Source organism: Punica granatum, chromosome 6 (assembly GCF_007655135.1).
Source record: "Punica granatum isolate Tunisia-2019 chromosome 6, ASM765513v2, whole genome shotgun sequence".
Lineage (NCBI taxonomy): Eukaryota > Viridiplantae > Streptophyta > Magnoliopsida > Myrtales > Lythraceae > Punica > Punica granatum.
Genome location: NC_045132.1, coordinates 22838915 through 22859990, shown reverse-complemented (window position 1 = coordinate 22859990; position 21076 = coordinate 22838915). Strand labels below are relative to the sequence as shown.

The window sequence follows — 21076 nt, the reverse complement described above, 5'->3', positions numbered from 1 at the left end:
ATTTTTCTTGATTTCTTTAAATTTTAAAATTTACTAGTTTTTCTAAAATTTATTGTGGATATTGATATTTTTCTTAATTTCCTTGAAATTTATAAGATTTTTTTACATTTTTAATACTTTTATGCATTTTAATTATTTTTTGTATTTTTATTTGAATATTTCAGATGTTATATCTCCATTAATAACGTGACAAGCTATGACTGGTTTCACAAGACAAAAGTGTCACATAAAACGCGCTACGTCAGTAAAAGCTAACGATATCAAGAAGGATATGACGAAATATACTTGATTGCAACCAAACCAAAACTCTTTGTTGTATCAAATTGTAACTGGATAAACTTTTTGTCACCGTTACATTTCGCAAACATTTTGTACCATCCTTGTAATTTATCAATACTTATATGGACGTTTTTTTTTTGGTAGAAATGTATGTATGGCCGTATTTGATATCAGTAACTGCATATCATCCCATATCTCAAACTTTATAAAAATATATATACTTACAATCAAATCCAGGATCAAATGCACACCGACACACATTGGGAAATATGTTAAAACAATATAGTCAATATAGAGCATAAAACATCAATCCAAGCACTGACCGCTTGAAGGACTGATTTTGCAGTTTTATGTGGCATGACAACATTAGATCTCCCCGTCCCATAATTCTTCGACGGACTTGTAAGGCCCCTCGGGCGAGACGAATTCTTCCTTGAGCATCATCTTCTTCTGTGGGATACGGCTGATCTTTTCGTGATCATCCTCACTCAACTCCCAGTCGAAGATCTCCAGATTCTCCCTCAGCCTTTCCTTATTGAAGCTCTTCACCACGAACGTTACCCCCTGCTCGTACAGCCCACCTAAGACAAATCTGCAGCAGAAATTAAACAAGCATTTAGTTTACTCCTAAGCATGACGGGATCATTCTTCTCTGCCAATGGAGACGCAGAACTTCCGTCAACCCCAGTTATCGACCAAATATGAAATCAAGCAAACATGCCCACTTAGCTTACTTGGCAAGTATACTACACATGCCAGCAGAAGGTACTTTTGAGATGCACCATAGATATTACTGGTGCGCAACTGATGTAAATATTTTGGATCAGTTATCCTACTAGCTATTCCTTGCTGATGGTTCAGGTTTCGAATAATCTATCAACTAGTATAAGCTTACCGCCTGCGTACTAACAAAATCTACTTGACCCAGGCCCGGAGAGTGCTGCAGTTAATGCTAAGTGGTTATAGAAAGATTAGATGACAGTAGTGATAATGAAGCTATGAGCTATAAGCTTGGTTATGGTACCTGAGCAATTGTCTTCTCTCGAGCCTTAGCGATCTCCTGAAGAATCTCATTCTCCACGACTAGGTTCGTTCCCCAATTAGTCCCGCTCGCGCCTAGAGGTGAGAAAGCAGTGATAAATATACTGTTTGCTAGGCAGAACTCTCTCAGTTTCTTTTGCCGCCATACTGGGTTCATCTCCACCTGGGTCGATAAATGCCACCCAAATGTGTTTTATTAAGTGATTATCCACAGGAACTTTCATAGAACGGTGGAAGCTGAGAGAGAACTGTGCTTACTTGATTGACTGACGGTGGGATGGTGGCAAAACTGAGGATTGTTTCGAGCTTCTTGCAGGAGAAGTTGCTGACTCCAATGGACTTGGTGAGGCCCCGCCTCTGGCACTCCTCCATCGCCGCCCACACCGCCTTGAAGTCCATGGGCATGAGATCTTCTTCATCCACTGGGTGGGCATATGTCCCCGGCTTACAGCTGATCGGCCAGTGAATGAGATACAGGTCGAGATAATCTAACTGAAGATTCCTGCCAAAACAGATCATCCAGTTGGCTTCACAGACAATACCGTATGATTATCCGAAAACTTGGAGAGACTGAAGTTCCTCTCTTCCCGAAGTTCCTACTCTACAGTATACGAAAGTCACTGAAATATCACATTCCCAATTAATCATGGACCAAATTGGGCTCCCTACAGTAAACCCATGCATTGTGCAATCACTTTTGCCAGTACAAACTCGGTACCTCGAGGCTGTCAATCCTCCCCAATACCAGGTGCCAAACATAAGACTTAAAAGCATGATACAGAAGCCAAACCAACTACCCCAAGCCGTCCCAACTGAAGATTCCTGCCAAAACGGATCATCCTGTTCGCTTCAAAGTCAATGCCATAGGATTATACCAGAATAAGCATTTGAAGTTCCTCTGTTTCAAAAGTTCCTATTCTGTAGGACACATAAATCACAGAAAGGTGGCATTCCCAATATATCATGACACCGGGCTGGACTCTTTAGGGGAACATATGCACACGGCAATCGATTGCAAGAACTAAATAAGCATTTCCAGGCGTACAGCCGGGAGCTGAACATAAGGCCTAATGCACGATACAAAACCAGAACCAGCTAAGCCAAGCCGTGCATCTCATTTGTGAAGCTAAAACTATGGTGATTATGTGATCATATAGCAATGGAAATTTTATTAGGAAGGTTAAGATATCACAGATCTCTGTCTTAGCCATGTAAGAACAATGACTGAAATTGTCATGACATTCAGTCCAGTAGTTCAAAATCAGTATTCCAAGTCAACATTACACGATAGGAGAATTTAATGGTATTAACTAGTCGTTACCTAATGGAATTTTGGATGGCAGGAATGACACGGTCGACGTGGGTGTCGCTGCACCAGAGCTTCGTGGTGATGAATAGCTCCTCACGGGACGCGACGAGGCCAAGCCTGATGGCTTCAGCTAGGACCTCACCAAGGGGCACCTCCGAACCGTACATTGAGGCCGTATCGAAGTGTCTGTATCCCAGCTTAATGGCCTCGATCACCGCTAACTTCATGGCCACGGGGTCAAGTGGGTCTGCGGCCGTGCCCAGGCCAATCACCGGCATGGGACGGGCTCCGGGGGCGGCGGAGCTCAGCAAAACATCAGGGATAGTGAAGGGGGATGTCTTCATCTCCGTCGAGTGCACCGGTTTCTGGGTAATCTGATCGCAAAGTTCAATACACTTAAAAAGGAAGGTAGTTATATGTAGCGGGAATGCCTCGGGGTCAAATGGAACATGCGAGAAGACATAATAATGGCTTGGATTTATTGGCCAGGGTTGGCGGGGAGGCTATGAAACTATTCGCTGCGCCAGGAGCATGCTCCCTCTCCTACAATAACCTCTCAATGAGAAACCAAACGAGCATGCTTCTGGCTCATAGAATTCTTTCTCGTCCTTTATCTGATAAGAAGATTGACTGGACGCAACAATTATTGCATCCCCACACGGATCCTACTCCAAGAAGAAACCACTTTTGCTGCAGCCAAAAGATGGAGCCGCCACCAAAAAATTATTGGTAAGCAACACTACACCATGAGGAAAAGAGGGCGAGTTCGAATTCCAAAAATACACCTGTTTAGCTGGGGATTATATATCATCGTTATTGCAAGAGTAATACCTATCATAATTTTAAACTTCGTCGGTAGAAAAAAGTGGTCGCCTACCCAGTCATAGTTGGGTAAACTACGCTATTAATGAGCTAATTGTGCTTATAGTGCAGGGCTCCAAGTCCACTGGAATCACAGTCCAGGCAAGGTAAGCCGACAGCCGGATAGAAATCAGTCTCAAACCAAACATGTTGGAAACACCCCGCAGATGGGGAAAAAGACGAGGCCGTTTATATATCAAAAAGTATAATGATGTCCCCCAATCTGGCTTGGTGATCAAGACTGCTCACCAAAAATATCAAGAGGTAATGGCAGGGGTCCCCCCCAAGTAGGAATCGGAGATTAGAGATTGCGTTTATCTAAGAGTAAGTTACAAGAGAAAGACCACCGGTGCAGTTAACGTAAGGAAATTCAGTTATTTATATTGGCACTCCAGGACCGATGCCAGTGGAAGGATGACCATCTATGAAGAACAATCAGTAAAATGCAAGGAGAGACGGGATGGGCAGATCAGATTTGATGTTTTAAAGTTGGAGAAGAGACAGACAAAGGAATAGAGCTGAAAGGATCACTTCATTAATCTTTGAGCAGAATAAATACAAAATGACTAATAACTGAATTCCTAAACATTGCAACTCACAGAGACATGTTACTAACTACCTTGCTTGACCAGAAAACAGCAACTAACATCCTAAAAAATAGTCACAACGGCTAGTCACTCCTAAGGACTAGGACTCAATAAAATAGAACAAGGATAGCAATAAAACAGCAGTAAAAACAATAGCTCTTAATTTATTAACATTTTCCTCCTGAATTATGAGCTGCACACACACCCAACTTGTCTCTAAGAGCTTCAAAACGACCAACATGAAATGACTTAGTAAATATATCTGCAAGTTAGTTGTCTTAACTGCAATATACTAGCTTTGCTTCACCCGATCTTTGCACCTCCCTTAAGAAGTAATACTTAACTTTGAAATGCTTTGTTCTTCCATGAAAAACTGGATTATGTGAAATCATCAGAGTTGCTTGGTTGTCCACAAAGACCTCTATGCTATCCTCTTGCTGAAAATGCAAATCATCCATCAGCTTTTTCAACCATATTGCTTAATTCACAGCTACAGACGCTGCAGTAAACTCAGCTTCTGCAGTTAATTGAACCACCAACTCCTGCTTCTTCGAACACCAAGAAAAAAAATCATAATCCAAATGTGAAGCAATGCCCAAAAGTATTTCTCATGTATTCCACTGATCTAGCCCAATCACTGTCAGAATGCCCCTGCAACTTAAACTCCTGAACTCTACAGAACTTAATTCCATACGAAAGAGTACCCTTCAAGTACCTCAGCACCCTATTTGCAACTACCATATGCAACTCACTTGCACAATTAAGAAATCTAGACAAGACACTTAACTTATCGGAAACATGATGTCTGACCTGATTGCAACGAGATACATTAGGCAACCAATTAAGCTCATAGAAAGACCTTCATCTGCAGAATCTGTATCATCATTCTTCTGCAGCCTCTCTTTCTTACTCATTGGAGTAGTCACACTTTTGCACTCCTCAGTATCAAATCTCTTCAAGATCTCCTTCAAGTGCTTCCTATGGCAAGAGCTTGTTTGATCTCCATGCCAAGAAAGTAGAACATCTCACACAAATCAGTCATTTCAAACATCTTCATCATGTTCTGCTTCAAAGCAGTGATCTGAGCTTCATTGCCTTCTATTACCAGCAAATCATCCACATAGAGAGATACGATAACTAAGTCAGAATCAGACTTCTTAACATACAGAGTGGATTCACTCGAGCTTTTTTTCGAAGCCTAAACTCAACAAATGCCCATCCATCTTGCTGTACCATGCTCTAGGAGCTTGCTTCAAGCCATATAAAGCCTTTTTCAGCAAGTAGACCTTCTCCTCCTAACCTAGTACGATGAATCCCTCTGGTTGCTCAACATAAATGTCTTCCAACTAAACTCCATTAAAAAATGCAGATTTGACATCTAATTGATACACCTTCCACCAATTTTGAGCTGCTAAGGCAAGAATTAGTTTGATCGTATCTAACCTTGCTACAGTTGCAAATGTTTCAGAGAAATCTACTCTCCAAACCTGTGCATAATCTTTCACCACAAACCTGGCCTTATGCTTGTTTACTAAGCCATCAGGATTAAGTTTAGTCTTGAAGACCCACTTTAGCCCAATGATCTTCCTGTCTTTAGGCTTCTCCACTAGCTTTCAAGCATGGTTTTTCTCTATCATAGCCAACTCCTATTTCTTTGCACTCATCCTTCTCTAATCATTCTTGGCTTCTTCAAATCCTACTGGCTCCAGAACAACCACACTGCACCCCTGATATACATTAGCCAAAGAATTGGTGCCTCTAACTAGAATGTCATCGACCAATTCATTTGACTCCAAGGACACCATATGTGGTTTATTCTGAGTGTCACCAACCCAATTCCACTTTTCTTCTTCCAGGAACTGAACATCCATGCTTGTGATTACTTTTCCAGTCTTTGATTGATAAATTCAATAGGCTTTTGACACAAGGTTGTAGCCAATAAACACACCAGGTTCAACCTTCTTTTCCAGCTTGTTTCTCTTGACCTGTGGAATATGAGAAAAACACAGATAACCAAACACTTTCAGATTTTTCAGAGTTGGCTTGAAACCAAATCTAGCTTCAAAAGGTGTCTTTTTCTCCGATGCCCTTGTAGGTAGTCTGTTCAGTAGAAAAACTATTGAATTTGTTGCTTTTACCCAAAAAATCTTTGGTAGGTTCTTCTCATGCAATAAACACCTGGTCATCTCCATTATGGTTCTATTCTTCCTCTCACTAACTCCATTTTGCTGTGGAGAATAAGGAATAGTGTGTTGATGCTCAATTCCAACTTCCCCACAGAAAGAATTAAACCCCTGTGAAGTGTATTCTATTCCATTGTCAGATCTGATGACCTGAATCTTGCAGCCACTTTGATTCTCAATCTCTCTTAAACTTCAAAATACTTCAGTAACTTCTAACTTTTGTTTCATGAAGTAAATCCATCATATTCTTGTATAATCATCAATTAAAATAATGAATTACCTATTACCTTTCAGTGATGAAGTTGCCCGTGGACCACACACATCTGTGTGAATTAATTTTAGCTTCTCATTGGCCCTCCAAGTCGACTGATTGAATGGAATTCCGATTTGCTTGCCCATCAAACATGCTTTACATCTTGGGAATTCCTCTTCCAGAGGTGGCAGGCCACTTGCCATGTCACTCCTCTACATATACAACAATCCTTTGTGATGAAAGTGCTCCAACCTCTTGTGCCATATCTCTGAATCACTTGCCTCACACTTGAATGCCACCTAACTCTTCTGCTGCATCTTTATCATGAACAACTCCTGACCACTGGAATCAAAGATCAAACACTTCCCCTATTCAAATATCACCTTAAATCCCTTCTCTATCAACTGCCCCATACTCAGCAAATTTTGATCAATCTCAGGCACATACATCACATTAGAAACCAGCTTAATTCTAGCACAACTCTCTATTGCTACAGTCCCTTTACCTTTCACCTCTCAGTTCTCTCCATTCCGAATTCTCACTCTTGATTTCACTGTATTATCAAGGTCTCTAAACAACTTCCCATCACTTGTCATTGTTGCAGAGATTGATCGTTTTTGCCTTGGATTTAGTGGCGGTTCCACGCCATGACTCGCTTGCACCACAACCATTCTTGTGGTAGGGATAAGATGAGCATGATTTGGAAATGAACTATGAAAAATAAAAAGCAAAGATTGAATCATGATGTCAACCGATGATCTTAATTCTTATGCTGAAAAGAGTTTGTTGGAATCTTGACGACATTTTTTTTATAAATTTTTTTATTTTTAGATTGAATTTTTCAAATTCTTTGAATATTTTCTTGATTTCCTTAGTTTCTAATGTTAATGTTTTTTCTAAACTTTACTGGGGGTATTGATTTTTTTTCTTAATTTCGTTAAACTTTGTAAACTTTTTAACATTTTAAATACTTTTCTGCATTTTAAATTTTTCTGCATTATTATTACTTTTTATTAATTTTTCTTGAATCTTTAATTTTTAAAATTTATAAGTTTTTCTAAAATTTATTGTAGATATTGATAATTTTTTAAAATTTCTTTGAAATTTATAAGATTTTTTTACATTATTATTATTTTTTTGTATTTTTATTTGAATATTTCAGATTTTATATCTCCATTAACAACATTGCTAGCTATGATTGGTTTCACGTGACAAAAGTATCACATAGGATGCACTACGTCAGTACAAGCAAACGACATCAAGGAGAATACGACGGAATACACTTAATTGCAACCAAATCTAAATTCTTTGTATCAAATTGTAACCAGAAAAAATTTTTGTATCGCACTGTTACATTTCGCAAACATTTTGTACCATCAGTGTAATTTACCATGACGATGGCCATACTTGTATGGATGTATTTGATATCAGTTTCCGCATTTCATCCCACATCTCAAACTTTATAAAAATATATATACTTACAATCAAATCCAGGGTCAAATTCACACCGACACACATGGGGAAATATGTTAAAAACAATATAGTCAATATAGAGCATAGAACATCAATCCAAGCACTGACCGCTTGAAGGACTGATTTTGCAGTTCATTATGTGGCATGACAACATTAGATCTCCCCATCCCATAATTCTTCGACGGACTTGTAAGGCCCCTTGGGCGAGGCGAATTTTTCCATGAGCATCGTCTTCTTCTGTGGGATACGGCTGATCTTTTCGTGATCATCCTCGCTCAACTCCCAGTCGAAGATCTCCAGATTCTCCCTCAGCCTTTCCTTATTGAAGCTCTTCACCACGAACGTTACCCCCTGCTCGTACAGCCACCTAAGACAAATCTGCAGCAGAAATTAAACAAGCATTTAGTTTACTCCTAAGCATGACGGGATCATTCTTCTCTGCCAATGGAGACGCAGAACTTCCGTCAACCCCAGTTATCGACCAAATATGAAATCAAGCAAACATGCCCACTTAGCTTACTTGGCAAGTATACTACACATGCCAGCAGAAGGTACTCTTGAGATACATCATAGATATTACCGGTGCGCAACTGACGTAAATATTTTGGATTAGCTATTCCTTGCTGATGGTTCAGGTTTCGAATAATCTATCAACTAGTATAAGCTTACCGCCTGCGTACTAACAAAATCTACTTGACCCAGGCCCAGAATGTGCTGCTAGTTAATGCTAAGTGATTATAGAAAGATTAGATGGCAGTAGTGATAATGAGGCTATGAGCTATAGCTTTGTTATGGTACCTGAGCAATTGTCTTCTCTTGAGCTTTAGCAATCTCCCGAAGAATCTCATTCTCCATGACTAGGTTCGTTCCCCAACTAGTCCCGCTCCCGCCTAGAGGCGAGAAAGCAGTGATAAATATATTGTTTGCTAGGCAGAACTCTCTCAGCTTCTTTTGCTGCCATACCGGGTTCATCTCCACCTGGGTCGATAAATGCCGCCCAAATGTGTTTCATTAAGTGATTACCTGCAGGAACTTTCATAGAATGGTGGAAGCTGAGAGAGAACTGTGCTTACTTGATTGACTGACGGTGGGATGGTGGCGAAACCGAGGATTGTTTCGAGCTTCTTGCAGGAGAAGTTGCTGACTCCAATGGACTTGGTGAGGCCCAGCCTCTGGCACTCCTCCATCGCAGCCCACACCGCCTTGAAGTCCATGGGCATGAGATCTTCTTCATCCACTGGGTAGGCATACGTCCCCGGCTTACAGCTGATCGGCCAGTGAATGAGATACAGGTCGAGATAATCTAACTGAAGATTCCTGCCAAAACAGATCACCCAGTTGGCTTCACAGACAATGCCGTATGATTATCAGAAAACTTGGAGAGACTGAAGTTCCTCTCTTCCCGAAGTTCCTACTCTACGGTACACGAAAGTCACTGAAATATCACATTCCCAATTTATCATGGACCAAATTGGGCTCCCTACAGTAAACCCATGCATTGTGCAATCACTTTTGCCAGTACAAACTCAGCACCTCGAGGCTGTCGACCCTCCCCAATACCCGGTGCCAAACACAAGACTTAAAAGCATGATACGGAAGCCAAACCAACTACCCCGAGCCGTCCCAACTGAAGATTCCTGCCAAAACGGATCATCCAGTTCACTTCAAAGTCAATGCCTTAGGATTATTATATACCAGAATAAGCATTTGAAGTTCCTCTGTTTCAAAAGTTCCGATTCTGTAGGACACATAAATCACAGAAAGGTGGCATTCCCAATATATCATGACACCAGGCTGGACTCTCTAGGGGAACATGTACACACGGCAATCGATTGCAAGAACAAAATAAGCATTCCCAGGCGTACCTCCGGGAGCTGAACATAAGACTTAATGCACGATACAAAACCAGAACCAGCTAAGCCGAGCCGTGCATCTCATTTGTGAAGCTAAAACCATGGCGATTATGTGATCATATAGCAATGGAAATTTTATTAGGATGTTTAAGATATCACAGATCCTTGTCTTAGCCATATAAGAACAATGACTGAAATTGTCATGACAATCATTCCAGTAGCTCAAAATCAGAATTCCAAGTCAACACTCGCGCGATTGGGGAATTTAATGGTATCAACTAGTCGTTACCTAATGGAATTTTGGATGGCAGGAATGACACGGTCCACATGGTTGTCGCTGCACCAGAGCTTCGTGGTGATAAATAGCTCCTCACGGGACGCGACGAGGCCAAGCCGGATGGCTTCAGCTAGGACCTCACCAAGGGGCACCTCCGAACCGTACAAGGGGGCCGTATCGAAGTGCCTGTATCCCAGCCTAATGGCCTCAATCACCGACAACTTCATTGCCACGGGGTCAAGCGGGTCTGCGGACGTGCCCAGGCCAATCACCGGCATGGGACGGGCTCCGGGGGCGTTGGAGCTCAGCAAAACATCAGGGATAGTGAAGGGGTATTTCTCCATCTCCGTCGAGTGTACCGGTTTCTGGGTAATTTGATCGCAAAGTTCAATACACTTGAAAGGTAGGTAAGTTATATGTTGCGGGAAGGCCTAGTGGTCAAATGGAACATACGAGAAGACATAATATTGGCTTGGATTTATTGGCCAGGGTTGGCGGGCGGCTAGGAAACTATTCGCAGCACCAGGAGCATGCTCCCTCTCCTACAATAACCTCTCAATGAGAAACCAAAGGAGCATGCTCCGGGCTCATAGAATACTTCAATCTGATGAGAAGATTGACTCGTTGCAAATTATTGCATCGACACGCGGGTCCTACAGCAAGAAGAAACCTCTTTTGCTTCAGCCAAAAGATGGAGCCGCCACCAAAAAATTATTGGTAGGCAATATTACACCATGAGGAAAAGAGGACGAGTTCGAATTCCAAAAATACACTTGTTGAGCAGGGGATTATATATCCCCGGTACTTGCTCTCGCAAGTACCTCTCATAATTTTAAACTTCACCGGTAAAAAGAAGTGTTCGCCAACCCGGTAACAGTTGGGTAAACTACGCTATTGATGAGTGAATTGTGCTTATAGTGCAGGGCTTCAAGTCCACTAGAATCACACTCTAGGCAAGGTAAGCTGACAGCCGGGTAGAAATCAGTCTCAAACCAAACAGATTGGAAACACCCCGCGGAAGGGGAAAAAGACGAGGCCGTTGATATATCAAAAAGTATCATCGTGAGAGTGGGTTGGGCCTGGGAACTGGCTCGCAAGGGAAAGGCCATAGACGAGGGACCAACCAGTCAGTTTGTTTCTTTTGAGCCAAGAAAGGTTGGTGAGGATTTTTTCTTTTCCAGTTCGTTTCTTTTGAGCCCATTTCACATTTCATTACAGATCCATTGCCCTTCTATCAGGCCGATGATTTGTGGACTATAACCGTTGATGTTTGTGCTGGACAACATTTTATCGGATTTAAAGGACCGCAGTACAGATAGGATGTGAGGTGCATGGGAGACCTCAGGTGGGAATCGGAACCGGAACCTGAGTGAGGGTAAGTGGGACCTAGTTCAACTGCCTGCATTTCTTTGCGGTGGATTACCTTAATTAGCTCCAATTATATTGAACAATGCATCATGTATTCTATGTGAGTACAGACGGTAATTAAAGGTTATGGCATGGACCAGTTCGATTCCTTAAGGGCCAGGCAGTCCTTACTGCATAAATCTTCCATCAAAGTTTAAGCTCGAGTTTATGGATAAGTCCGATGGTCACTGATATGTTCTCTGTTCAATTGCAATTGCTGACGGATGTCGCGATCTTTTTGAAGCAGCCGCCACCAGTTCTTTTACATGTTGGCCAGACACTACATAAGTTATCAGTTCCGGCAAACAAAGCCATAGATGTCAAAACCTTCCGGAGGAACTGAACTCTGAAGACAGGGAGATGAAATTTGACACTGCAGTTCTCTGGCTCCCTTGAAGCTATCTCCAGGCCATTTGTGCACTGGGGCGGAATGAAATTGGATTGGAGGCCCTTCTGCCCGAGAGATAGGCACCTCTGCTGTCCAATTACTAGATTATAGGCAATCTGTCAGTCGCTATCAGTTTCCGGGGGATACTTTCTGTTATTGTGACAAAGATATGAAGAGTCGTATACATGCGTTCTGGAATCAGTGCCATGCATCTCCTCTGTCTCAAGGTCATTTAAAATGGAATATTCCGAATAGAGGATGCATAGCTGCAGTTCGGGATGGAACATAACATGTATAGTGCTGCGGACATAATTTTGAAGACTTAATTACTATGATTGTATCAAAAAGTTCGGACCAGCAAAGGTCAGAACTACAGAATTTCGATCCATAGGGAAATCCATTTAGCATGGATGTCCAAAGAGGCTCGAAGAAAAAGGTATATATCTTTAATGTATATATCTTTGACTTTTGCATACATACAGTCCAGATTTTGTATTGCACATAAAACTTGGGTTATTGCCAGTAGTTCCCATGGTGAATGGGGTAGATATGACTGCCATGATTGTCACCGGCATAGTAGCCACCAGAGTGGTAGTAGTATGGCAGGGGAACCCTCCATTGATCAGGTTTCCTCCTCGCAAACATCTGTAGCTTTAAAACCTGGTGGTGGAGGCACCGAGTAGGTACAGTAGGTCCCCTAGGTCCCACAACAGGCATCGGGGACCTCAAAGTCGGTGAAGAAGAAGAAGAAGAAGAAGAAGAAGCAGATGATGAGGTTATAGAAGGAGAAGGGCTGGACGTAGCCTTCTTGGTGGGTTTGGGGATTGAAAGGAAGGCCCTGATCTTTAAAGACGTTTCCGCTGGCGTTGAAGGGGAACTTGCATGGTCATATTCCTCGATCAAATTGCTGAGGTCCTCATCCGTGGTTATTGACACAAGGGAGTCTAGATCCTCCAATGGCAGTTGGCAGCGGAGAACCACGCTCACTCCACACAACTCTTGGATTTTCAACAGCAGATCTGCTCCATACAAATTATGATTATTAATCTCACTTGCTCAATAATATCATCTGTTCACATCAAGTCAAAAACTATCCGTTAGTCTTTCTATTTCCATCGAGCATGTGCTGTGAGATTGCAAATTACTCCACCTACTGATTAGCTGAATCAGAATCGATGTGTCCTAATACATGTGCTATCGGCTTTATGTTGAATTAACTGAACTAGGAAACGGGAAAGAAACTGGGGGAAGTCGAACTAGGAAACGGGAAAGAAACTAGGGGAAGTCGTAAGGGGGCTAGTACTGACCTGCAAAGGAGATGGATCGATCCACAGAGAGGACACGAGTTTCACCACCATGGTAACGGAGCTTGCCATCAGGATAACGGGGAAGGATCTTTCCGCCATAGCTGCATAGGAACTTGGCAGAGGTGGTTTTCAAGATGTGGTCAGCATTGACAGCTCGGTGGCTCCGGGAAGGTCTGACCTCCATGCTACTAGGGAAGAGAAGGAAGAGTGCTCTGAAGAGGATACTTCCTAGCTAAGTTGGGTCTCGATTTATATAGCGCAAGGAAAGAGATATTGTGGGCCCGTTCTCCTAAGCTTAAGATGTCATCTACGCGCAGTAAAAGGAAAACAAACAGTTCCCTTTTAATTCAATATGGAGAAGAATGTTCCCTAACATATCCTAGTGACAGGAAACAGATTTCAGTTTTCCAAAATTTCCGGCCAGAGAACTATCTGAAGTTTGAACAATCTTATGGATGTTTACTTGAACATCCAAATCTCATACCCATTATCAAACTTTCAAGATTTAACCATAGCCCCAAAACTTGCTTCAGACGTAAATTGAGTTACCGACTCAAACCCGTAAAATCTTGGAAGGTATAAACTTCACAATTCAATTAGATCCAATTGTGATGTAAAATATAGATGGAATGCCGTACCCGATTTCCCTATCTAATACTAACTTTTCTTTCGATTCTTTTCTGACATGTTTTGCATTGTTGGTTCAATTTTGGACTTAGATGTAAAGCGAAAGGAGGGGAAGATGCCTTTTAAACCGGTTGGAGGAGAAAGAGGAGAGCAACTACCAACGGCTAACAACCAAAACACCGCGAGACACAAGACGTGGGAAAAACAAAAAGAAGAGAAAATGGCATTCTTCTGCCCTCAAGTTGGCAACATAGGCATCTGTTCCTTGTAAAAATTAAATTAACTAAAAACTTCAGCTGGCAGAACAAGAATTATATTGGAAACTACAGTTGTGCTTGGGTGTTCATTCAGAGACCAGAGGTTGTTCGGGCCAAATCGCCCTGTTGGACGAGCGTCAAGATTGATAAAACTATGTCACTCTGTCTTCAATGACGATTGTTTGTTTTGAGCGCAGCATCAAAGGTCGTGGATGGTCCAGTACTAATGGCTATGGTGTCGCATAGAAGTAAACATTTTGATTCTTATGTGACAAAAGATAGCATATATAATGGACCGGGTCCATATGGAATAATCAGTCATTTATTGATCGGGGTCCATCCCGTTGGGTCACCAGCCAAGTGTCCATGTGGTCCTGCATTCTCCATCTCTTATTGACTTGATTTCAAAATTCACCTCTTGGCATTAAGAAAACCTATTCGAATTAAATATCTCCCGGACCCCAAATCCTAGCGATTTTACGGGTAGAGGTTCAACATTTCGCATCACGGTCTCATTGCACATCCAATTAGCACTTCGAAAGAAATATTATGTATGCTTCAACGTTGGACATAAACGTTTATATATATATATATACATGAGCATATATATTTTTCAACTCTTATATAAGGAAAATCCTCGAATATATGCTGACCAACCAATGTGTTTGTATACCTAAACAACTTGATTTCTATTCTATCATCTCGTCCCCATAAATGATACTTTCCACGATTTCCTCGCGTTGGAAATTTCTCTCTTTTTTTCAGTAATTTTCATGCAGAAAGGAATTTTCCATTTTTCATGTGGGGGATATGCACTTTAAATTCCCCGCCATACAAACTCTTTTCATATATGGCCGTTCCTTGCGCTGCCATCGCAACCACTTGTATCAAAGATACAAGGACCAAGGTCTCATCAAACACGCAATTTATCGACGGTTTTGCGTGTACAACATACCTCACAAGAAAGATATCTTGTTTTCTCTCCTCAATCTTTCTTTAGGGCTTGGTGGGTTTCGAGTGATTTCTCTAGCTGGTCAGTGATCCCGAGCAGAAAAGTCCAATCCCTCTGTAGATGCATATACAGATGAATAGACATTGAAGCGTCGAGGACCACATGCACGCAATTACTTTGATCTTTCACTTCATGCCAGTTATTATATATGAATTGGCAAGTGGTCCATGGGGATTTTTCTTCCAATTGCGCAAGTTTTTGATATTCAGTTGGTTTCAATGTTCAGGAGTCGGACCCCACAACGGAAGTGGACCTTGAAACTTGAAATTTCAAGATCTCCCTTTATTCTTTAGAACAAATAGAGTTTCCAGAGGAATAGTTATTATACAACGATATATATATATATATATATATATGTATATGTATATATTGTGAGGACATCATCAGAAGGAATTGATTCTCCAATCTCAATGTACTTTGAATTTAACTAATGTTTCAATCAAAGAGGAGAGATGCTCTTTAGGGATATATATATACACACACACATTTACCCACATGTGTTTCATAATTTGATTTTCCATTGGCTCTTTGACATTTACACTGCAAACTCCAAAGGAGCGGAGTAGAAAGAGGAACTTGTTCTTTCATGAACTTCTAGTGGCCTTTGTATCTTTGGATACGCCTCTCTTTTCTCCCTTATTTTTGTTGTTTTTCCAATGGCTCCTTCTCCGTGTTCGGAAGCCGGAATCGTCCTTTTTCGCTTTTCCACGTTAGATGTGCATGGACATTATCTTTTTGAAGATAATGCATATTACATATTCATCAGATCTGACGTGGATGATATCTCTGAACTTACCGATCAAGAAAAAGATATGAGTTTGATGTACAGAACGTTAACCATTTTATCTTGTAGTTATGCCTTTTATTTCGTTTGTTTGCCTGTGCTGACCCTTCAATTTCTGTTTTGTCTATAAACGAATTACACTTTTTAGGATGTTTATTCCAATATTTCCAAATTGATGGCTATGCCATCTACGAATCAAATTACAGCAAGGAGCAAAGGACTGTCCTAAGCCCAGAGGGCTAAGAGATGGGCTCTTACATGCCTAATCTTCAGCATGTTCGTGGGCTTGGAACTCTGCTGAGTACCATTTCTTGAGCTCGCTGTCCCGTTTAGAGGTTTCGAATAATTGTACTGCCAAAAACCGAAACTGGGTCGATCTAAACAGCAAAGGTCCAATTCATAATCAGCCTGGAAATTAATAATATGAGCTTCAGACTTTGGGCCAATTATGTTTCGAATAATTCTTCATTTTTTGCGTTATCTTTTAAACTTTCTAAACCAAGAACGAAGTTATAGAGTTTCATTTTAAAGTTACTCGACAGTTTTCATTTTCGTTTTGCATCTTAAGGCTACACTAATACCAATTGCGCTTAAGCACGAACGACAGCACACCGGTATCATATATGTATCAAGAACGTACAAGCGTCAAGCTTGAAACATGCATGCCAAGCTTGACACGTATAGACGCAGAACCAAGAATAACATAGAACCGAGAGAAACATAATGCAAAGTAGGAGTGCCGTAACTCCTGAGCTCGAAACCTCTTCTAAGATTACCATATTACCTTGACATTTTAGCTCAAGTTGAGTTTGAACCCGATTCAAAGAATAACGTAATATCAAACACGGTCTAGGAAGCACGAAAATCACCAAGACACACTTTCTTGACGCTTCTGATCTAACAGTAAAGTAACACAGGGAAAGCCTACATATGTCCTCTAATCTAGAAAAACCATTTCTCATAATCTAAGTAACAAGTGATTCCATGCACACAGTTTTTTGGGGTACGAAATCTTACATCGAATTGATGAGCATCGTAAAGTGCAACCGGCACAATTCGCACCCACCGAACCATGGTACATACATATGTTGACCTACAGTTAAGCAGAGTTTCTTCCCAGGTTGGTCGAATTACCAAGTTACCAACTACTCAGACCCAACTAAACAAACATGAGCAATGCCTTGTAGTGCTCAATTTTCTCCCAGTCTGTATTTGGGTCCCAGTAGGTAAAAGGGGACAACTTGGGCAAGAAAACCATTTATGGATGAGCAGTATATTCAACACAAAAAAGAATGGACATGGTGCCTAATTTTTTGGACAAATAAAAGAAAATCATGTGAGGTGTGTATGACAGAGGAGGCCCCTTCCCTCCAAGAGGATGAACTCTCACCACTCATTCCAATCCCCTACCCAAAGCCAAAAAAACACAATCCGAAATCCCCATCTCTCATCCTCCTTTCCATTTCCATTTCCCTTTCTTAAATTCCTTAAGAGATCCGGAAAGCCGAATCGATGACAACCGCTAATTACATGATCATCATAAAAGGTACGACTGTTAACGGTCTTGTTTATCTTCTGATTCTCTGAAACTTGGTCGAATGCAAGAATCTACCCGACCAACTCACGAGTAACGAGAACTGGAAGACAACCTGAAAAAAGTCCCTTCGACTTGGTGAGCTCTTTCCAACGCCACCAAACCACCTAACTCCCTCTCCTCCTCTTCGTCCCTTCACTCACAAACACTCACACTCAGCCATGGCCAAGAACAAGAATCCCACTTGAGCAATCCTTCCATTATTCTTTTCCATCTCTCTACCTCTCTTTCTCTTCCGCCATTGTTTTATTTCAAGTCATGTCTTCCTCTTACTGCCTCTCCTCTATTAGGAACACCATAACTCCTCAATCCTTCCACCTCGCCAACTACTCCCGCTTCCCTTCTTTGCTCCCCCCACTCCTTCAAAACCAGAGGAGACTTCCTAGTCCTCCTCCTTCTCCTTTCCTCCTTCCTCCGCTGACCCAGCATCCTCTTCCTCTCCCCCAAAACAAGAAGCTTGCGCCGCCCTTCGCGAGCATCCCTTCCTTTGCCGACTCGGGAGATGGAGAGCGGCAAGTGCAGGAGGAACCCAAGGCTAAGGAGGATAGTGGAGAGGTCCCAGGGATGGCCCAGGCCTTCAACATATCATCCGGGACCGCCTCGGCCATTTCAGTGCTGATTGCCTTCGCAGCCCTCTGCCTCCCCCTGCTCATGAAGTCGCTGGCGGGGCCGGGCCCTGCGGCACTAGGGATCAGGACGCGGGTTCTGTCCTACGTGACTCTGCTGTTTGGTTTCTATATGGCATGGAACATCGGGGCGAACGACGTGGCGAATGCGATGGGGACCTCGGTTGGGTCTGGGGCGCTAACGCTGAGGCAGGCGGTGCTGATGGCGGCAGTGCTGGAGTTTTCTGGGGCGCTGCTGATGGGGACCCACGTCACCAGCACTATGCAGAAGGGCATCCTTGTGGCCAACGTCTTCCATGGCAAGGACACCCTCCTCTTTGCAGGCCTACTCTCCTCCCTCGCTGCCGCCGGCACTTGGCTTCAGGTCTGAGGAACAATATGTGTTTCCTATATCCCTTGGTAGTTTTTATTAGTTATTCAACAAGGCCGGTAGAAATGCCCAATGAGTAAATGAGTATTAAGACACGCGGAAATAGGACCAATTAAGATTGCATCAGTCTAGAAATATATGTTTGATAGATAACCCTTTAGGAGGATTCTTGATATGGAATTTCCACGGCTATGCTGGAAAGCAAGATCATCTGGATAAGAATTTCGAACATGAGAAGTCTAACGCTCGAGGCTAGCAAATGTTAAGGTTCCTTGGGACGCTGTTCCAAGCAATATTTGTATCCTCTAATGTCTTCGTTCTGTGCTTGGAGATAATTTGGTTAACAATGGCGATCAACATGCTCATTTTGGTGGATAGGTTGCATCATACTATGGGTGGCCAGTCTCCACCACGCACTGTATCGTAGGATCAATGGTTGGGTTTGGTCTTGTTTATGGAGGACCTGGAGCCGTCTTCTGGAGCTCGCTCGCACGGGTGACATCTTCGTGGGTCATCTCACCGTTAATGGGTGCACTGGCCTCGTTCCTTGTCTACAAATGCATCCGAAGGGTAATTTACGACACATATAACGCTGAATAGTGCTCCTCTAGAATGTTTGATTGCAGAAATGGAAAAGGAATGCAATTCATAATTTAATTGTCATTCGGTTCGGTTCTTTAATAATTGCCATCATCCTGCGAACGAACATAGCCATCATTGGCTGACTTTCAGATGCATTGGCAGTGACCCTGTCTCTCTGTGTAGGGAAGAATCATAGTCGTAATTTAACATTTCTCGCGCATGTAATCCGAGTTCTAACTTTCAAGCAACCTTTTACTTTGTCCAGTTTGTGTACAGTGCTCCGAATCCAGGACAAGCTGCAGCAGCCGCAGCTCCAATTGCCGTCTTCATTGGTGTAACGGCTATCTCCTTTGCAGCCTTCCCACTCAGCAAGACCTTCCCTGTTGCTCTAGCTCAGGCCCTAGCCGCTGGGACTGCCGGCGCTGTCCTAGTATACCGAATTATCCGGAAACAGCTAGGCCACCTCCTGATCAAAGCTAACGACTCTGCCACCTCACAAGCCGAGCACAAAGATTCCGCCCTCAACAAGAACATTGGGTTCCTTGCCGACATTGCTGGCCCCAAGGGGACGCAGCTTGAGATAGTCTACGGTGTGTTCGGGTACATGCAGATCTTATCAGCTTGCTTCATGTCCTTTGCTCATGGGGGGAATGATGTGTCGAATGCAATCGGGCCCTTAGCTGCTGCACTGTCCATTCTTCACGGAGGGACCGGTTCAGCTGAGATTGTGATCCCAACCGATGTCCTTGCTTGGGGCGGATTCGGGATTGTGGCAGGCCTCATGATTTGGGGCTACAGAGTGATCGCTACAATCGGGAAGAAGATCACCGAACTAACCCCAACCCGAGGGTTCGCAGCGGAATTTGCAGCAGCTTCGGTGGTCCTGTTTGCGTCAAAGCTCGGGCTACCCATTTCAGCCACTCACACGCTAGTCGGGGCAGTCATGGGGGTAGGCTTTGCCCGCGGGCTAAACAGCGTCAGGGCCGAGACGGTCAGGGAGATCGTGACATCTTGGGCTGTGACAATTCCGGTCGGGGCCATGTTCTCGGTTATCTACACATGGATACTGACCAAGCTCTTGTCCTACATTTCGTGAGTGTACATCTTTTTCTTCTTCTTCTTCTTCTTCTTCTTCTTCAAAAGATAAATTCGATTCTCGTCTCATTAGCTTAATGACAATGACGATACTGGAGGACAATTCTTGCCCACGGCTCGAGCCGATTGGCTTGTGGGATAATTTTTGTTGCCTTGGAGCTGAGGGTGGAGATTTCCTTAGGCTGGAAATCCATCACCTCTATTAATTATTTGGACAAGTGATCAGTCACATATAGTAAATCAAGAGGTTTCGTCACTGCAGTGCATATGCATCGGTTATCTGTTCCGGAATTAGTTTCTTTAGTCATTTGCAATGCATAATATCATTCATTGGTAACTGAGAATCATCAAGACAACATTTTCCGTGATACATAGGCAGAGCTTTTGATACAAAATAATAGTAATCTACTTCCAAATTGTGGAAAGGCAAACATGAAACAGGCGTCCGGGTTGGGGATCAGAAAGAAGAGCAAACTCGAGAATGTTATTATGGCATCAGTTGTTTGAAATCCACGGAGTCGAACAGAATAGCCGTTGGAGGAAAATGCGTCAAGCAGATTTCACGGGGAGAGCTCTTGCACTGAGCTTAGGCTCGGCTCCCACCCTATTGACCTGCAGGACCTCTCCTTCGAAATCGGAGGCACAAAAGGTTTCTTCTTTCCCAGCCCATTCTTCCTTGTAAGAAACCTAATTCCAGTTTCATGATTAGAGGACTCAAATGGTTTCTCCTCCGGCATCTCCTTGCTGAAACTGCCGACCCCCGTGCTCTTCCTTTCCAAGGGTCCCGGCCTGGCCCGGAACTTCCTCTTCAGTTTGTTGGCAGTGGTTGATGGAATCATGTAATACTTCTGCCCGAGAACCAACCTCTCGTCAGGACACAGGATAGACTCATGGGGCCTGCTGAAGACCTG

General features: G+C 42.7%; 4 protein-coding genes and 1 long non-coding RNA gene across 5 annotated transcripts; 2 read left to right on the top strand and 3 right to left on the bottom strand.

Moving 5' to 3' along the window:
• Nucleotides 1-645: 645 nt before the first annotated feature.
• Nucleotides 646-7388, bottom strand: LOC116210101 (deoxymugineic acid synthase 1-D-like). Its single transcript, XM_031543911.1, is given in 6 exon segments — nucleotides 646-852; nucleotides 854-871; nucleotides 1304-1483; nucleotides 1579-1822; nucleotides 2642-6062; nucleotides 6548-7388. Coding segments are annotated over 5 exon segments (981 nt in total). The 5' UTR covers nucleotides 2974-6062; nucleotides 6548-7388.
• Nucleotides 7389-7920: 532 nt separating this feature from the next.
• Nucleotides 7921-10559, bottom strand: LOC116210098 (deoxymugineic acid synthase 1-D-like). Its single transcript, XM_031543908.1, has 4 exons — nucleotides 10129-10559; nucleotides 9060-9303; nucleotides 8785-8964; nucleotides 7921-8364 (listed from the first exon to the last, which is right to left on the bottom strand). Exons 1-4 carry the CDS (start codon nucleotides 10458-10460, stop codon nucleotides 8140-8142), a joined length of 981 nt encoding a protein of 326 aa, XP_031399768.1. The 5' UTR covers nucleotides 10461-10559; the 3' UTR covers nucleotides 7921-8139.
• A 185-nt stretch (nucleotides 10560-10744) lies between these two features.
• On the top strand, nucleotides 10745-12433 carry LOC116210100. The gene is made up of 3 exons (XR_004157418.1): nucleotides 10745-11271; nucleotides 11355-11491; nucleotides 11771-12433. It is a non-coding gene; the product is annotated as an uncharacterized LOC116210100 (long non-coding RNA).
• On the bottom strand, nucleotides 12224-13455 carry LOC116210099. The gene is made up of 2 exons (XM_031543909.1): nucleotides 13219-13455; nucleotides 12224-12930 (listed from the first exon to the last, which is right to left on the bottom strand). Exons 1-2 carry the CDS (start codon nucleotides 13400-13402, stop codon nucleotides 12425-12427), a joined length of 690 nt encoding a protein of 229 aa, XP_031399769.1. The 5' UTR covers nucleotides 13403-13455; the 3' UTR covers nucleotides 12224-12424.
• Nucleotides 13456-17256: 3801 nt separating this feature from the next.
• LOC116211565 (inorganic phosphate transporter 2-1, chloroplastic-like) lies at nucleotides 17257-20431 on the top strand. The gene is made up of 3 exons (XM_031546013.1): nucleotides 17257-18482; nucleotides 18867-19058; nucleotides 19336-20431. The coding sequence occupies exons 1-3, from the start codon at nucleotides 17751-17753 to the stop codon at nucleotides 20164-20166; spliced, it is 1755 nt and encodes a 584-aa protein (XP_031401873.1). The 5' UTR covers nucleotides 17257-17750; the 3' UTR covers nucleotides 20167-20431.
• The last annotated feature ends 645 nt before the right edge of the window (nucleotides 20432-21076 follow it).

Excerpts from the sequence above, each read along its gene's own strand:
- LOC116210098 (XM_031543908.1), bottom strand. The coding sequence starts at position 10,460 with ATGGAGAAATACCCCTTCACTATCCCTGATGTTTTGCTGAGCTCCAAC. Across the intron at positions 9,304-10,128 it reads GCCATCCAAAATTCCATTAG|GAATCTTCAGTTAGATTATC; the intron begins GTAACGACTAGT and ends CTGTTTTGGCAG. Across the intron at positions 8,965-9,059 it reads TCCCACCGTCAGTCAATCAA|GTGGAGATGAACCCGGTATG; the intron begins GTAAGCACAGTT and ends TTATCGACCCAG.
- LOC116210099 (XM_031543909.1), bottom strand. The coding sequence starts at position 13,402 with ATGGAGGTCAGACCTTCCCGGAGCCACCGAGCTGTCAATGCTGACCAC. Across the intron at positions 12,931-13,218 it reads TCGATCCATCTCCTTTGCAG|ATCTGCTGTTGAAAATCCAA; the intron begins GTCAGTACTAGC and ends TGTATGGAGCAG.
- LOC116211565 (XM_031546013.1), top strand. The coding sequence starts at position 17,751 with ATGTCTTCCTCTTACTGCCTCTCCTCTATTAGGAACACCATAACTCCT. Across the intron at positions 18,483-18,866 it reads CCGCCGGCACTTGGCTTCAG|GTTGCATCATACTATGGGTG; the intron begins GTCTGAGGAACA and ends TTTGGTGGATAG. Across the intron at positions 19,059-19,335 it reads TCTACAAATGCATCCGAAGG|TTTGTGTACAGTGCTCCGAA; the intron begins GTAATTTACGAC and ends TACTTTGTCCAG.